The sequence below is a fragment of the Saccopteryx bilineata genome, chromosome 3 (assembly GCF_036850765.1).
Source record: "Saccopteryx bilineata isolate mSacBil1 chromosome 3, mSacBil1_pri_phased_curated, whole genome shotgun sequence".
Classification (NCBI taxonomy): domain Eukaryota; kingdom Metazoa; phylum Chordata; class Mammalia; order Chiroptera; family Emballonuridae; genus Saccopteryx; species Saccopteryx bilineata.
The window spans coordinates 266,828,083-266,844,307 of record NC_089492.1 but is presented as its reverse complement, the minus strand read 5'-3'; the positions used below and the strand labels follow the sequence as shown (position 1 = coordinate 266,844,307).

The 16,225-nt window shown below is 52.8% G+C and overlaps 2 protein-coding genes across 3 annotated transcripts; both read left to right on the top strand.

Moving 5' to 3' along the window:
- The first annotated feature begins 240 nt into the window (after window positions 1-240).
- Window positions 241-3,873, top strand: GJB5 (gap junction protein beta 5). The gene is made up of 2 exons (XM_066269720.1): window positions 241-370; window positions 2,768-3,873. Exon 2 carries the CDS (start codon window positions 2,789-2,791, stop codon window positions 3,584-3,586), a length of 798 nt encoding a protein of 265 aa, XP_066125817.1. The 5' UTR covers window positions 241-370; window positions 2,768-2,788; the 3' UTR covers window positions 3,587-3,873.
- A 1,228-nt stretch (window positions 3,874-5,101) lies between these two features.
- On the top strand, window positions 5,102-7,723 carry GJB4 (gap junction protein beta 4). Of its 2 annotated transcripts, none has more exons than XM_066265088.1 (2): window positions 5,102-5,148; window positions 6,517-7,723. In XM_066265088.1, the coding sequence occupies exon 2, from the start codon at window positions 6,593-6,595 to the stop codon at window positions 7,388-7,390; it is 798 nt and encodes a 265-aa protein (XP_066121185.1). In that variant the 5' UTR covers window positions 5,102-5,148; window positions 6,517-6,592; the 3' UTR covers window positions 7,391-7,723. The 2 variants fall into 2 exon arrangements, with proteins under 2 accessions (XP_066121185.1, XP_066121186.1); XM_066265089.1 differs by lacking the exon at window positions 5,102-5,148 and adding an exon at window positions 5,176-5,509.
- The last annotated feature ends 8,502 nt before the right edge of the window (window positions 7,724-16,225 follow it).

Here is a 16,225-nt window from a genome sequence, read left to right as displayed (position 1 = left end):
ATGTGCTAGTTTCCTTGCTAGGACTCCCAGGACCTCAGGGAGCCTGTCTGCAAAGCCTCTTGCTCTAAGGATGAAAAGGATGCCAGGCTTTTGGGCTCAGCACCTGGGAGGAGAGAAGCCCTAGGTTTCTGGGCCGCATGAGAAGCAGTCTGGGACGGCTGAGGCCCAACCAATGGCCGTGCTAAGTGCAGCTCCTCCTCTTCCTAGGCCAGCGACACACCCAAGCTGCGGCCCACTCACAGGCTCTGTCCCAGGAGCAGGCTTCCCTAAACACCTTCTCTGGTTCTGACATGAGTTCTAGCTGCCTGCTGAGTCCACTGCCGGCTGTCAGGAGCCAGTACTCGGAGAGCCCTGAGGAGTAGCCACTCAGGTAAGGCCATCTGTATTTAAATGTACTCTGTCCCTTAATTCACCTGGCAGAGGGAAACTTCTCTGGTGGAGGGAGGTGGCCTGGACCCATCGGCTCCCCTGGGTCCTGGTGGCGAAGGAATAAAGGGTTCCTCCCTCCTCGGTGTTGCGTTTTTCCCACTCTCCCCAAATGAGCAGAGGCGGGAGCCAGGGGTTGAGTGGAGAGGGGCTCCCAGGGGAACCCGGAGCAGCTAGCTCTGCCTGGGCCTGCACAGCCCCACCTTGCCCCACCCCAGGTGGGCTGGGCCTAGGGCCTTGGGACTAAGGGCTGGAACCTCCCTGTTAGTTTCCTGAGAAGCTGCCAGGAGTTCCACCCACCTTGGGCAGGACTGAGCAAAGACAAGCTGATGATTCAGAACAGAGGCCCCATGTGCAAGTGCAGGGTGGTGCAGACAGAATAGTGCGGAGACAGGGTAGGGAGCGGAGACACCAGCCAGGGCCCACCTGGTATCGGAGGGAGTGGGCACGGAACAAACACCCAGGCAACTTTCCAGGAAAGGGGCCCAGGCCCAGAGTGTGGGTTCTGGAGCCAGCCTGCCTGAGCTCAAATCCCAGCTCTGCCACTTACCAAATGAATCCACCACCCTGTGCTCCGCTTTCCTCATCTGTAAATCAAGAATAAAAAAACATCATACCCTTTCCTGCCGTTGCTGTTGTATAGATTCATGCTAACTGCTCAGAACAGTGCCTGGTGCTGCATAAGCACCCAACAAATATTGGCTCTCGCCACTACCCTGCTCAACTACTACAGGGGGTCAGAACAGCATGGTGACCTTCACCTGGCCCAGCAATCGGAGGGCATCAGGAATTCCTTAGAGCTAGAGGCTTTGCAGACAGGTTCCCTGAGGTCCTGGGGGTCCCAGCAAGGAAACTAGCACATGGGTCTCTTCCCAAGAAGTAGCCAGAGGAATTCCGTGAGAGAAAGTGGGTGCCCCCCACTCTGAATCGCAGTCACATTCCTTAAATGGAGGTGAACCTCATTCCTCCTGGGTGTTCAGCACACCAAACTCACCAGCGGAAGTAACCAACACAGCGTGTCCCATTTCGGTGTCTTGACAAGACTATTCCACATGAGGATGAAAATGGGTTCTGTGGTCAAAGGATTTGGGACAATACTACAATTCTGTTTCCCATTTGGAGACTTCATGTGAATTTATTAAGCATGGTCAAGTAAAAGGAACCTATTTTTTTATTAGTAAATTCATTGGGGTGACATTGATTAATAAAATTATATATGTGGCAGGTGTGCAAGTCTATAATCCCTCATCTGTATATTGTATTGTGTCCAGCCCCCCAAGTCAAGTCTCCTTCCATCACCATCTGTGCCCCCTTTATCTCTTCTACCTCTTCTTTAATTTTGCTGAACATAACATTTGTCTTTCTTTTTTCTTTTTTTAATTCATTTATCAATTTTAGAGAGAGAGGAAGGGGTAAGAGATAGAGAGAGAAGGGAGAAACATTGATCAGTTTGTTCCACTTATGCATTCACTGGCTGAATTCTGCTCGTGCCCTGACAGGGGATCAAACACACAACCCTGGTGCAACAGGACGACGCTCCGAGCAACTGAGCTACCCGGCCAGGGCTTGCCTACCTTTCGTGAACACAGATTCCTTTTGTCTCACTAATCCTATGGCCAGCCTCTGGACTAGGTTTCCATGAAACCCCATTTGGGGAAACACTGCATCGCCAGACTACTCTTAGGAAGCTTATTGTATAAAGAGAACCATTGTCCCTTACGTTATCTTTCAGCTGGATTGCCATTGGCCTTGCTTCAAGTGAGTTGCACCTGGGGCACTGCCTGGATGATAGAACTGAGTGTCAGACCAGGTGGTAGTTTGGGGACACGCTTCCAGCCTCCTCTCCAACCTCATCATCCAAGTCAAGCTAAAGGCCAAGAGCAGGTTCCGCTCGGGAGGTCTGTCTAAGGGGAGAGCGCAGTGTGCAAGAGGAGAGGAGAGGTCTTCCCAAGGCTCAACCCCTGAGCAGGACCAGGGTTGGAACAGAGGGCGAAGGCAGGATGTTCCTCCTACTTATGCCTTCACTCTGCAGGACTGCAAGACCAGAGTCGCCAGCCCAGGGAGGAATGAGTGGGTCCCTGGGCCCGCCTTCACCCACTTTTATGGGTAGGAGTTGGATTCTGGATTTAACTGCTTATGCTTAAATCCCAGCTCTACACCTAGTAGTTGTGTAACCTTGTATAAACCTTCTAAACCTCAGCTTTTTCCATCTGTAAAATGGGCTTAATGATAGAACCTAGATCCTCTGTGGCTGTGAGGATTAGATATAATGACATGTTTCTATAAAGTGTTTGGAGTGAGCTCTGTATCAGTGTGGGAAATCATTGTTATTCCCCTGCAGCCGCAGACGCCTTGGCCCACCATGAACTGGGGGATCTTCGAGGGGCTCCTGAGTGGGGTCAACAAGTACTCCACAGCCTTCGGGCGCATCTGGCTGTCCTTAGTCTTCATCTTCCGAGTGCTGGTGTACCTGGTGACAGCTGAGCGTGTGTGGAATGATGACCACAAGGATTTCGACTGCAACACCCTCCAGCCGGGCTGCTCCAACGTCTGCTTTGATGAGTTCTTCCCCGTGTCCCACGTGCGCCTCTGGGCCCTCCAGCTCATCCTGGTCACGTGCCCCTCGCTGCTGGTGGTCATGCACGTGGCCTACCGGAAGGCACGGGAGAGGAAGCACCAGGAGGCAGTGGGGGAGGACGGCGGGCGCCTCTACCTGAACCCCGGCAAGAAGCGGGGCGGGCTCTGGTGGACCTACGTCTGCAGCCTGGTGTTCAAGGCCGGCGTGGACGCTGTCTTCCTCTACGTGTTCCACTCGTTTTACCCCAAATACACCCTCCCTAGTGTGGTCAAGTGTCGCGCGGCTCCGTGTCCCAACACGGTGGACTGCTTCATCTCCAAGCCCTCGGAGAAGAACATCTTCACTCTCTTCATGGTCACCACGGCCGCCGTTTGCATCCTGCTCAACCTGGTGGAGCTGGCTTACCTGCTGGGCAAGAGGTGCCGCGAGTGCCGGGCCGCGAGGAGAGCCAGGGTCGCCGGCGCCTCTTGCTGCAAACAGGACGACCTCCTCTCCGGCGACCTCATATTTCTGGGCTCAGACACTCCCCCACCCCTCTTACCAGACTGCCCCCGAGACCACGTGAAGAAAACCGTCCTGTGAGGGGCTGCCCGCCCCGGGCTGACGAGCCAGGCTCACGTGGGAAGGGCCCAGCACCCCTCCTGGGTGCAGTCTTGGGGGCGGGCAGCATCTGGCACCTGCCCCAGCTGTGCGGCTTTGGACACCTCAGTTTCCTTTTGTATAAAATGGAGGTGATGCGGCCTACCTCACGGGGTTGTTGCTATGAGGAGGCGTTTAATTAGAGAATAGATGTGCAAGCAACTCCAATGTGTGGGGCCCATGGTCAGGGCTTAATAAAGTCAACCCCTCCACTGTTCAAGGTGTCTTTTGGTCCTTCGACCTTTGTGACCCTTATCAGGTCACTGCGTCACTCTCTCTGCCCCTGCAGAGTGCTGTACTTGGTCTAGCCAGGTGAGCGGTCATCCTCTCCCCCAAAAAGTGTCCCCAGCACTCCCGAGGGGGGGGGTCATGCTGCCTGCTTCTGACTTTATCCCCAGTTGCAATTTTAGGCCTGCGTTGTCTGCAAAGAGAACGGGTCTTGGTCTGTGGGAGCGGCATTCGAGAATAGAAAGTTTATGGACTTTGACTCAGAGCACTTGCAGTCAAGCCCCCAAGTTCTCCTGGGACTCCGGGAAAGCGGCTTCAGCTCCTCTCCAAAAGGGGTTAACAACACCGAGCCTGCGAGCCTGCGGGACTTGGATGGGACCTAATGAGCTCATGGCTGTGGATGGGGTTAGCCGGCTGTAAAAGGCCACACAAATGTTAATCATTGGTATTAGGAAGTGAGAGATAAATGCCTGTGGGAAATGAGGCAGAGAAGCCTCTCCCTGGCTATACATTAACCTTCACTGTCCCAAGGCACACTCTGCAACCCCTGCTGGGTCTCTCTCTCCAGCTTCCCTAGAGGCCTGGTCCGAGAGCCAGGCCCACAGTAGACTGATGGTGAGGCTATGCCTGACCCATGCCAACTGGGGCATTTCATGTTGCCAACCTGCACTCCTTGTCTCCACCAGGGCAGTAGGGTTCCCTTGTTAGAAGAACCGTAGTCAGCCCCTCCCATCCCTTCCACAGCTCAGCAGCAGCCCAAGCTCTATTCCCCAGACACGTGCCCACCAAGGTGGGATGCGATCCTGGGCTGAACCAAGGTTGCCTTTTCCATAGATGTTGGCTGCTGAGGACTTCAGAACCAGGCTTCCAGAGCAACTGGCAGGAGAGAAGACTGGGGCAGGGGGACAGGGGGCAATAAGGCGACGGGAAGGGGGTGAGGGCAATCCCACTGTTGCTAACCTGGGCCTGGGCAATGAGGATACCAGGTTCCTGCCCCCTTCCACTGCAGTCTCACCCACATACCTGTCAGATCAGGGAGCCAGACCCAGCCATGCCCAGCCAGGCTGGAGAGGAGGCGTAAGCCAAGAGAAAAGAGCCGCGGGTGTTTGCTGGGAATATGTGCCCGGGGAAGTCCGCCCGCCAGCCTGCCCACCTTGGCTCATTGGTTCGGAAAGCCCCACCCAGCGGGGGAGTCAGGAACAAAAGCTGCCTTTGGGAGGCCCTCAGGCAGACAGACCAGCCCAGGGACCGGAGAGGCACGGCTAGACCTGAGCAAGGTGAGGACAGATTGGGCAGGAGGCCGGGCTGGGAAGCAGGGACCAGCAGGGCTGAGGATCCCCAGGGGACCTCTGGCTATGGACCAGGCTTCAGGAAAAGCAGAGGGGACTGATGATCCCTGGGGAAAAAAACCCAGGGAAGCCCCAAAGAGGGGGAAGAATGTCCTTCCAGACTGAGGGGAGGACAGAGGACCAGAGAAGAGACGGGAAGCGGAAGGATCAGGAAGATGGGGGTTTTGATTCGGTCTAGCAAACCTCTACTGTGTGTTCACTGGGCCAGGCCCGGTGCTGAGTCTGGGAAACGGGGCGATGAGACCGGGAGGCTGCCCTCTATGAGCTGGTCATCTGGCACAGAAGACAGGTAAGCACAGGAGTATCAGTGACACCTGAAAGGAGGGTGCTCAAAGGATGTCCCAAGGGCATGAGGTCTGAAGATGCTGAGATCTGCGTCAGAGACAGAGGAGGAGCCAGGGTCAGAGATGGAGAAGGGGGCGTGGAGGCTGGAGCTTACAGGACAAGGGCCTGAGTGGAAACCACAGGAGACCTGGCTCACAGCCACTGAGCAAACAGAGAAGGGGATGTCCCTGAGAGAAACAGTAAGTGGCAGGAGGACCGTGCCTGAATCCTGCCTCTGTCACTGCCCCAGTGCCCCCCTAAAGCCAGAATGATTGGAATTCCAGAGGCCCGAACAGTCAGCACCTGAGACCAGCACCCATGGTGGGGGTCAGCATGGAGGGCCAGGATGTTACCAAGCCACCAGGGTTCCAAAGAGAGAGCCTGTTTGGTGTGGGAAGGTCAAGGCAGAGATGTGCTGGGGCCAGAGAGGGGGCATAAGAATGAATATCACTCGGGGGTCTAAGAGGCTGCCAGGAACACACCCCACGCAGGGCTTGGCTCATTCATGTTGGCGCTCAGTAACAGGGTGAGGAAACTGAAGGGTAAAGATGCATGCCTCCCCACTCCACCCTGGCCCTGCCCTGGCAGCCAGTGGGAAAGTAGACCATTCATTCAGTTTAAACCTTCCTACTACTTCTTCAGAAGTCAGTGAGCCTCGGGGCCGAAGTTTGGGGTCAAAGAGGTTGGCAGGCATATTAATGCAGAACAATAATCCTTCACATGAATCTATCACTTTATAGAATAAAATATTCCCTGATTTTGGAACGGGAAGACAGAAGTTCAAGATCAGCTCTGCCACTTCCGGCTTGGGGCCTTGGGCGGGTGCCTCCCTGGGCCTTAGCTTCTCCCCAGTGAAACAGGGGTAATGGCCATCCCTGCCCCACCAAGTCATTGCGGGTGAGGACATGATGACACTGTGGTTGTGAAACCATTTTGCCAATCAGACCTTCAATAAAGGGTATCCGTTTCCAGGTTCTCCCAGGCCTCGTGGCCCCGGGCCTCAGTGGGTGCACACAGGTGGACGCCATCCACCTGAGGAGCCATCAGCATGAACTGGGGATTCCTGCAGGGCCTTCTGAGTGGCGTCAACAAGTACTCCACGGCGCTGAGCCGCATCTGGCTGTCGGTGGTGTTCATCTTCCGGGTGCTGGTGTACGTGGTGGCGGCTGAGGAGGTGTGGGACGATGAGCAGAAGGACTTCGTCTGCAACACCCGGCAGCCGGGCTGCCCCAACGTGTGCTACGACGAGTTCTTCCCCGTGTCCCACGTGCGCCTCTGGGCCCTGCAGCTCATCCTGGTCACGTGCCCCTCCCTGATGGTGGTCATGCACGTGGCCTACCGCCAGGATCGGGAGCGGAGGCACCGCCTGAAATACGGACCCAACGCCCCGTCCTTGTACAACAACCCGAACAAAAAGCGGGGCGGGCTCTGGTGGACGTACTTGCTGAGCCTCATCTTCAAGGCAGCTGTGGACTCTGGCTTCCTGTACATCTTCCACCGCCTCTACCAGGGCCATTACGACATGCCCCGAGTGGTGGCCTGCTCCCAGGAGCCCTGTCCCCACACCGTGGACTGTTACATCTCCCGGCCCACTGAGAAGAAGGTCTTTACCTACTTCATGGTGGCCACAGCTGTGATCTGCATCCTGCTCAACCTCAGTGAGGTCACCTACCTGTTGGGCAAGAGGTGCCTGGAGAGCAGGGGCCACCGTCGCCGTTGGTCTCGGCGCCAGAGTCGCCTGCGTGACTCGTGCCCGCCACATGCCCTCTCCCAGGGAGAGCACCCCCGAGATGGGAACTCTGTCCTAAAGAAGGCCAGCTCGGTCACAGTGGATATAGGTGGGTAACCATGTGAGGTTGGCACTGGGACCACTAGGTCCCCCACCTGCGCCCTAATGCCAGGGCAGTGGCAGCTTCTCTGCAGCAGGGCATGTGAGGAAGCTGGCGTGGGGCTCAGGAAGCCCACCTCGGGGCCAGCACTGGGGGCAGTTCGGTCTCAGGGTCCTGAGCCCCAGGGGAGGGAGGTTGGATGGCAGGGATTTTATATATGGTAATAGGGTATGTCAAAACCCTTAATAAATGTGATTTTCTCAGTACCTTGTAGACCACCAGGTGGGGGTGATGGGTAGGAAAGCAGGGGCTTCACAATGGACCTTGGAGAGGAGGCCAAGAGCACTCAGTGGGCACCTGAGCCCCAGAACCTCAGATCCTGGTTCACCCGTCACACACCGCACACACTCATACTCACACAGAGTGTGCCCCAGGACGTGATGGGGAATACCCAAAGCAGAGACTGCTTCAGGGGTTTCTGGACACTGCAACCAGCTGGCCAAGGCAGGAGAGGGGCCCCGGGAGACCCTGTGCCCAGCACGGGTCCCTCAGATGAATGCCTGTTGCTCAGGAGGCCCCTGCCTCGCCCATCTGGGCCGCCCTAGCCCTGAGCGGCACCGGTCTCAGGTGGTGACTGTCCTCTGCCGTAGGAGGGGAGCCCTAGCAAAGGTGGGATGGTGCTGAGAGAGCCCAGGATGAGCATCCGCCAGGGTGGCAGGAGGCACATCCCCACAGGCCAGGTACCCACTGAAAGCGTCTGAGCCAAAGGGTCCTATGGATCCTCAAGTTTGAGGAATTTTCCTTCTCTTTATTGGATACACATTCCTTCATTCTCCCCTACCCCCACTCCCACCCCCACCCCACCACTCAGACCTTGGCACTCCCCAAACCCCACCTCCAACCTGGACCCTCCTGAGTCCCAGAGCCCCACCAGGGGCCCACAGGACCCCCCTCCAGGAGGCTCCCAGGCAACTCCCAAACCTGCCCTCCTCACAGATCACACCCCAACCCAGTTGTCCAAGCCAGGAGCTGGCCCGACATCCTCGTTCCCCCATCTCCCAACCCACCACACCCCAATCCCACTAATTCAGCCCCTTAAATGCCTCCCGAGTCTGCCCCTCCTCTCCCACCCCACAGTCCTAACATCCCACTGGGCCCCTCTCATCTGCATCCACTGTAAAGACAGAATGGTTTTCTATATGAGAATCTGACCATTTTGTTCCTTCTACATAAAAATTCTTCTGGCCCTGGCCAGTTGGCTCAGAGGTAGAGCGTCGGCCTGGCGTGCAGGGGACCCGGGTTCGATTCCTGGCCAGGGCACATGGGAGAGGTGCCCATTTGCCTCTCCACCCCCCCTCTCCTTCCTCTCTGTCTCTCTCTTCCCCTCCCGCAGCCGGGGCTCCATTGGAGCAAGGATGGCCCGGGCGCTGGGGATGGCTCCTTGGCCTCTGCCCCAGGCGCTGGAGTGGCTCTGGTCGCGGCAGAGCGATGCCCCAGAGGGGCAGAGTGTCGCCCCCTGGTGGACAGAGCATTGCCCCTGGTGGGCGTGCCGGGTGGATCCCGGTCGGGCGCATGCGGGAGTCTGTCTGACTGTCTCTCCCCGTTTCCAGCTTCAGAAAAATACAAAAAAAAAAAAATTCTTCTACCACCACCACCCACTATTGCCCTAAACCTGCCCCCTCAACCTCCCCAACCTCACCTTCTGCTTCTTCCCTCCTTCTACCCACCAATAATACCAAAGGACTCATGGTTCCCCAACCAGACACATCGTGCTGTGTCCTGCCTCATGTCTGCAGAGATGCTGCTCCCTGTGCCTAAAATGCCCTTCCTCTCCCCTTGGGGACCCATCCTAGAACCCCAGGTTAGCCTTAACCGCCTTCTCCATACACCAGCCTAGCTCGTGCCTTGGTTATTCTCCCCAGATTGGAGTGGCCAGTTCTCCCACCAGTCTGGGAGCCCTTCGTGAGCAGGGCGGGGCAGGACGCTGAGTCAGCCAGGCCCAGCCACCTGCAATAAATGTTTGTTAACTGAGTACACGGGCTGTGAGCTGCTTGGCGGAAGGGACTGAGGCTTGTTGACCTGACTTGTCCACCACACCTAGCCTAGGGAGTTCAGCAGAGTGTTTCCCTTTATTTGTTTGTATGTATGTCTTGTGTGTTTTATTAACTAAGTCCAGCCTAAAGGTCTCACTTATCCCTGAGCAAACTTTGGCCTAGGGAAGGGAGGGGACCTTCCATGTCCACACAGATGGGCTGAGTCTGTGGGGGCTGTGGCCCCTGTGCTCAACAGAGAGCCTCCATGTTCACCCCTGATTATGGGACAAGATCAGAGAGGCGCCCTGTCATAGGTCCGGGTCCCTGGGAGCAGGACCAGCAGCAGGATTCGTGTGCGTGAGTGGAACAAGGGAAGCAGGATAGGGAAAGGGCAGAGCTGAGCAGGGTGTGGGCTCAGGGAAACTTGGCGTTAGCTGAACTCTATGGGGTGAGCAACCTTATTAGATTATAAACCTCACCACAGAATTATCCCTGCTGGAAGCAAGGACATCAGGCTTTAAAACTCCCAAATCAGTCAGTCATTGGTTTCGGACAACCTCAGGACAGGAGTGCAGGCAGGAAGGAGTTGATGGCTCCCACCAAATCAAGATCAATTCTTCAGGGGCAACTATAAACCATGAGTGACCAACATACACAGCAGTTGGAGAATGGGTGTCCCCCAGTAAAGGCGATATGGGCAGGGCACCAATACCATCTAGTGAACTCCAGGAATCAGGGGTAACTCTACCTGTAATCTCAGAGAACCATTTCAGAACCAGGTAACCCCACACTGCCCAGAGCGAGGTAGCCCACGTGCAGGCCAGGGACCAGCCAGTCCGTTCCCTCTAAGATGCTAGATCCCCCAGTCCAGGGCTGCTGCCAGGATGACATGTGGTGAGAGCATCCTGGAACCTGTCTATTCTTATGACAGTCCCCTTCATGGGCACTGGTTCCAGAGGTCCCAAGTCCTCAGCCATTGAGCCAGATGAAGACTAAACACCTTCTGACCGCCCAAGGGCCCAGGAGGGGGCTAGGTGACCCTCTAGGAGACACGTCAGTCCCACCCACACTCTCACGACCCCCACACTGCCCTCCTTAGCACTCAGGCCTCTCCACCTCCACCTTCTTGAAGACTCTTTGCTTAGCTCAGGCCCCTGCTGCCACCTCTTCCACCTGCCGCCAGCCCACACCGCTGCTGCCTGCTTCTCCTCATTCCTTAAAGACTTGAGCACCTGACTCAGGGTCCTCCGGTAGTCTCTCACAGCCCAGGGCCACAGGGACCACCTGTCCTTTTCATTCCACGCGCTCCTATTCTTTCGTGACCTCTTTCTCCACTCCACTTAGCTACCCACTCACAGGACCACACCCCGGATTTTGTCTTCACCCAAAACTGCTCCACCTCTAGAATCTCCCATTGATTCAGATCGACACACATGTATTGTTCTTTCCTATGTGATGAGCCCCATGCTAGGTGCTGAGGATTTGTCTGGGGAAACTCAGACACAGTTCCTGACTTCATGGGGCTTCTATTCTATGACAGAAACAATGCTAAACTCATGGTGTGCTGGCAGAGGGGGGAAGGTGAGTCCGACACCAGACATCAAGAAGTTTCCCTGAGACTTCTTAGGGTGACACCTAGAGAAAGATGAGGATTTGGGCAAGCAAAGGGAATGCCAGGCAGAAGAGACAGCGAAGGAAAGGCCTAGAAAGGGAGAGTAAACCCAGTTGAGGGGCCAGTCCAAAATAGACAGAGGCTGGGTCACACAGTACTTTCTTTGTAAAGCCCTGTTACTGATTTTGGACTCGATCCTAAAGACAACAAAAAAGTCACTGGAGAGATTTAGCACATAAGTGAGCTGATCTAATTGGCAGTGTCTGCGGTTACAGTGCAGAGCAAGGAGCCAGGGCAGGGCTACCCATTTGGAATCTGACACTAATAATCCAAATGAGCAACAACAGTGGGCTAAACGAGGGTGTGCACAGCAAGGATGGAAAGAAGCAGCTGGATTTCAGAAATGTGTGCAAGATAGAATCAAAGAGATTTGGTGAGTTGATTGGGGGTGGGGATCAGTTAGTGACAGAAATCAAAGTAACGCCCAAGTTTCTGGCTCTAGGTGGTGGCACATTTACCCAAGGGAGGAGCGGGTTTCAGACAGGGTTGAGTCTGAGGTTCTAATGGGATATCCTCTTTATCTCCTCTCATTCATGGACCATCTCTCAGCCCTTGGCTCATGGTGTCTCTTTACTATTATGCTTATTATCATTCTTGATGACTGCACATCCAACACCTTGACCTCAGTTCCTTGACTTCCTTGCTTCTAACGATCTTTTTCTCCACCCACTGAACCCACCCACATGAGTGCTCACACCCTAGACTCTTTCTGTACCAAGAGCTGCATTATCTCCTACCTATCCAGCTCACGCACTCTGGTTCCCACTCCAGCAATCCTTCTGCCCCATCTGTCGACCCACCACTATTTCACCGTCCGTCACCCCCTTCACATCTTCCCTTCCTTTCCCGTCTTGGACTCCATGGGCCCCCGTGTAATTGCTGACTTGTAGATAATCCTCCACTTCCTTGCCTTTCAGTGTGCCTATAGTTACTCTCCAGGCTAGGCCCGAACTCTGGGTAAGCCCAACTCTCCATGTGGTACCTGTTCCAAAGCAGCTGGAGAATAATGCCACAGGATTGAATGGTTTCCATGGAAACTTCTGACCACAAAGCTCAAGTGGGCACTCAGCACCTCTAAGAAATCCCACATTTTCCTGACACTTTAGCACTATTCCCGGAGATGACTGTATCGTGCCTTCTCCTCTTTCCCCAGATCTCTAGCCCCCATTCTCCTAATCTTCCATTTCAGCTGACAACCAGGCATGACGTGCCGCTGGGCAACAGAAGCCATAGGCAAGCACTAACCTGTCTCCTCCTCCCCCACCAAGTCTGCCAACCTCCTGGCATGAGTGCCCCTTCACTCTGCCTTCTCCCCTGTAACCGAGATGAGGTGTCCATGTTCTGGGTCCATCTCCTCCTCTGCTCAGACGCTGGGTCCCATCACCTGTCACTCTGGACTGTGTTCCACAGTTGTTGCCTCCCAATCCCCTTTCTGTAAATGTGCTATAATGTTTTCTTCTCTCCCTTTTTCTAATCTCCTCTTAACACGACATCCTTCTCTAGCTATTGCCCCTTTTACAAAAAAAAAAAAAAAATCCTTTAAAAGTTGTCTGTACTTGCTCTCTGTACTTCCTTGCCTATTCAGCTATTCTAGTCAGGACTGCTCTTGTCAAGGTCCCCAATGGCCAACAAGATGCCTAATCGAAACACTCAGTTCTTCATTTTCATCTTGCGCCCTAAGCAACATGTGGCGGTTGAGCACTCCCTCCTGTCTTCCCTTGATTCCCAGGCAGCACCCTCTCCTGGCTTCTTCCCATCTCACCAGTGGGTCTTTCTGGATCCCCACTGATGCCTCTCCTTCCTCTTGCTGACCTCTAAATGCAGGATGCCCCAGGGCCCAGTTCTCTGCCCTCTTTCCCCTCTCTGTGTATTTACCCCTCTGTGATCTTGTCCAGGACCTCCTAAATCACCTATAAACTGATGACTCCCACATTTATATGTTTAGAGACAACCCCTCCCCTGAGTTTTAGACTCATGTATCCAAATTCCTATTGGTCATCCAAACAGAACTCCTAATCCCCCTGACAGAGAACAGATTTGTGTCATCTCCCTGTCTTCCCCACCTTGGAAGATACATCACCATCCTCCCAGCTGTTCAATTCAAAAGATTAAGCATCTCTTTGCTCATAATTACAGCCATCATTAATTAGCAAGTCACGTTAGCTGTAGTTCTAGAATATGCTCCGAGTCCATCCCTTCCTACCATCTCCAAGTGCTTCTAGCCCCGGCCACGCCAGCTTGGCGAACACTTGGCTACCCCCCTGCCGGCTCCCTGCCTCCACGCTCGCTCCTCTGCAATTCCTGCTCCATATGGCAGCCTGAGAAATCAATCCATTGTGCAAATCAGTCACCTCACTCCCTTGCTTAAAGCCCGCCAAGTGACTTCTCATCATAGTTATAAAAATAAAAATAAACCGAAGTCTTGTCCATGGCCTGCAAGGTCCTACATGGTTAGGCCTTGGCTACCTCTCCAAACTCCTCTCCCAGGGCTCTCCCCTCCCCACACGCCCCGCCCACCACAGGGTCTTTGCACTGGTGTCTACTGGTAACTCTTTACCCAACCTTTACATGACTGTCTCCTCAGCATTCACATCTCATCTCAAATATCTTCTCCTTCCAGCATCCATTTCTAATCCACTCCACCCAGAGGAAGCATGCACACCACACACAGTCACACTCTACCATGTGACCCCATTTTTTCTTCTTCATAGCACCTACTAGTATACAGAATATTCTTACTTGTTTTGCATGTTTATTCTCTGTATCATCCTACTAGGATGCACTCCTTGAGAACAGGGACTCTGTCATGTTCCCCCCTTTACCCACCAGCATCTAGAACAGCACTGAACACATAACAGGCACTCAGTAAAAATGCACCTACTGCCTGGCCGGGCGGTGGCGCAGTGGATAGAGCGTCAAACTGGGATGCAGAGGACCCAGATTCGAGACCCCGAGGTCGCCAGCTTGAGCGCGGGCACATCTGGTTTGAGCAAAGCTCACCAGCTTGAACCCAAGGTCGCTGGCTTGAGCAAGGGGTTACTCAGTCTGCTGTAGCCCCATGGTCAAGGCACATATGAGAAAGCAATCAATGAACAACTAAGGTGTTGCAACGAAAAACTAATAATTGATGCTTCTCATCTTTCTTTGTTCCTGTCTGTCTGTCCCTATCTATCCCTCTCTCTGACTCTCTGTCTCTGTAAAAAAAAAAAAAGCATCAACTAACTGAGTGGTTGGCACCCAGGCAGAAATATCAAGCGGGCTGTTGGGGAGAAGAGGGGAAAGGACTGGTCAGGAGATGTGGATTTGGGAGTTGTCAGCAAAATACCTGAATATAAGATTTTGCTCTAAAATTACCCCTCAGGTAGGAAGGATCTGTCTTATAGTCAAATCCTTATCAAGTTTACATTACAGAGCATGCTCTCAATTACTGCCTTTTGATCAACAAAACACTCTTTGAGGGAAACTCATTAGCCTGAAATAACCTCAATCAATAAAGTTTTGGATTTTCATGGAGGTCTCTTGACAGAGTCAGAAAAAAGTGTGGCAAACACATTTCTCACAAATTCAACCATTATTTCTGGGGGTATTGCAAGTATTGTCTTTTCAAGCAAGCCCTTTTTAAAAAACCACTTGAAGAGCAATGAAGGAAGTGGTTATATTGTGAGATGGCAAAAACACACCTACCAGATGATTTGTTTTTAATGTATGCAACCTAATATGATGCAACCAGGCTTTTGTGGCAAAGAATAAAGTTCCCAGCATCATACATAGGTTGAAAAGGTGTTATGTCACAAATACTTGGTCAAAAATAAAGTCTGTGTGTTCTGTAAAAAGTTAAGGGTGACAAAACTCTAATGATATTGATGTAGGTGCCAAAGAAAAAGAAAAATATTCAAAGCTTAAATAAAATTGCTTTGTAGAATGTGAGTAGAAAAATATAATACCTCGTACTACACTGTTTATATAATATGTGCCGGTTTTTAAAATGTATAGCGAACTAAGCTAATAAATCATTATTTCAACCATCCTAAAAGTTTATGTGTTCAAATTAGCCCCCAAATTTTTTGGAGGGTCTCCTCTTTGGAAATATAGGGGTATTTCCAAATACCCCTTTTATTTGGACCTCTATGGCAGGTGGTACCTTAAGCCTTGAGAGTGGCTGACACTGTGCAGAGACTTTAGGACAAGAGATGAGAAGATGCTCTAGGAGGGAGGCTCAAAGGCTAATCTGAGTGGGGGGAGAGGCCAGCAGAAAGGGGACCGGAGGGTAAATTGACCTCATAGAAGCCAAGAGAATATGATGTCATAGAAGAGAAAGATGATGTCACAGAAGGCAAGAGATAAGTGTTCTAGAGAAGTTTCTAGAACTAGAAGGTCCTAGAAGTCTCTAGAGAAGGAGAAAGTGATCAGTAAGGCCAAACACTGCGATGGGTCAAATCAGATAAGGACTCAAAAGTCTTCATTAGCTTAACAAAGATATCCATTGCAGAACTATCATCATAGAGAACCAGGACCCAGTGAAATGAGGGGATAGTGAAGGACAAGCAGAGAGTGATAGGAAGTATGGACAACTGATTCAAAAATGGTGGCAGCAGCCTGACCAGGCAGTGGCGCAGTGGACAGAATGTCGGACTGGGATGCAGAGGACCCAGGTTCAAGACCCCGAGGTCGCCAGCTTGAGCGCGGGCTCATCTGGTTTGAGCAAAAGCCCACCAGCTTGAACCCAAGGTTGCTGGCTCCAGCATGGGGTTACTCGGTCTGCTGAAGGCTCATGGTCAAGGCACATATGAGAAAGCAATCAATGAACAACTAAGGTGTTGCAACGCGCAATGAAAAACTAATGATTGATGCTTCTCATCTCTCTCCGTTCCTGTCTGTCTGCCCTTGTCTATCCCTCTCTCTGACTCACTCTCTGTCTCTGTAAAAAAATAAAAAATTAAAAAAAAATGAAAATGGTGGCAGCTGAAGAATAGAAAACAAAAGGGTATTTGTTGCAAGGGAATGGAGGCGGTCAAGATTTTTTTTTTATTACAATGAAAGAGATTTGGAAATATTTCAATAGTGGTGAAATAAATTCAGTAGATCGAAAAGAAAGTCAAAGGTCTCAAGAGAACCAGACCAAATGGGATGCAGAGCCCAGGTGGAGG

Bases quoted from the DNA above. Each gene is read 5' to 3' on its own strand.
- GJB4 (XM_066265088.1), top strand. From the start codon at position 6,593: ATGAACTGGGGATTCCTGCAGGGCCTTCTGAGTGGCGTCAACAAGTAC.
- GJB5 (XM_066269720.1), top strand. From the start codon at position 2,789: ATGAACTGGGGGATCTTCGAGGGGCTCCTGAGTGGGGTCAACAAGTAC.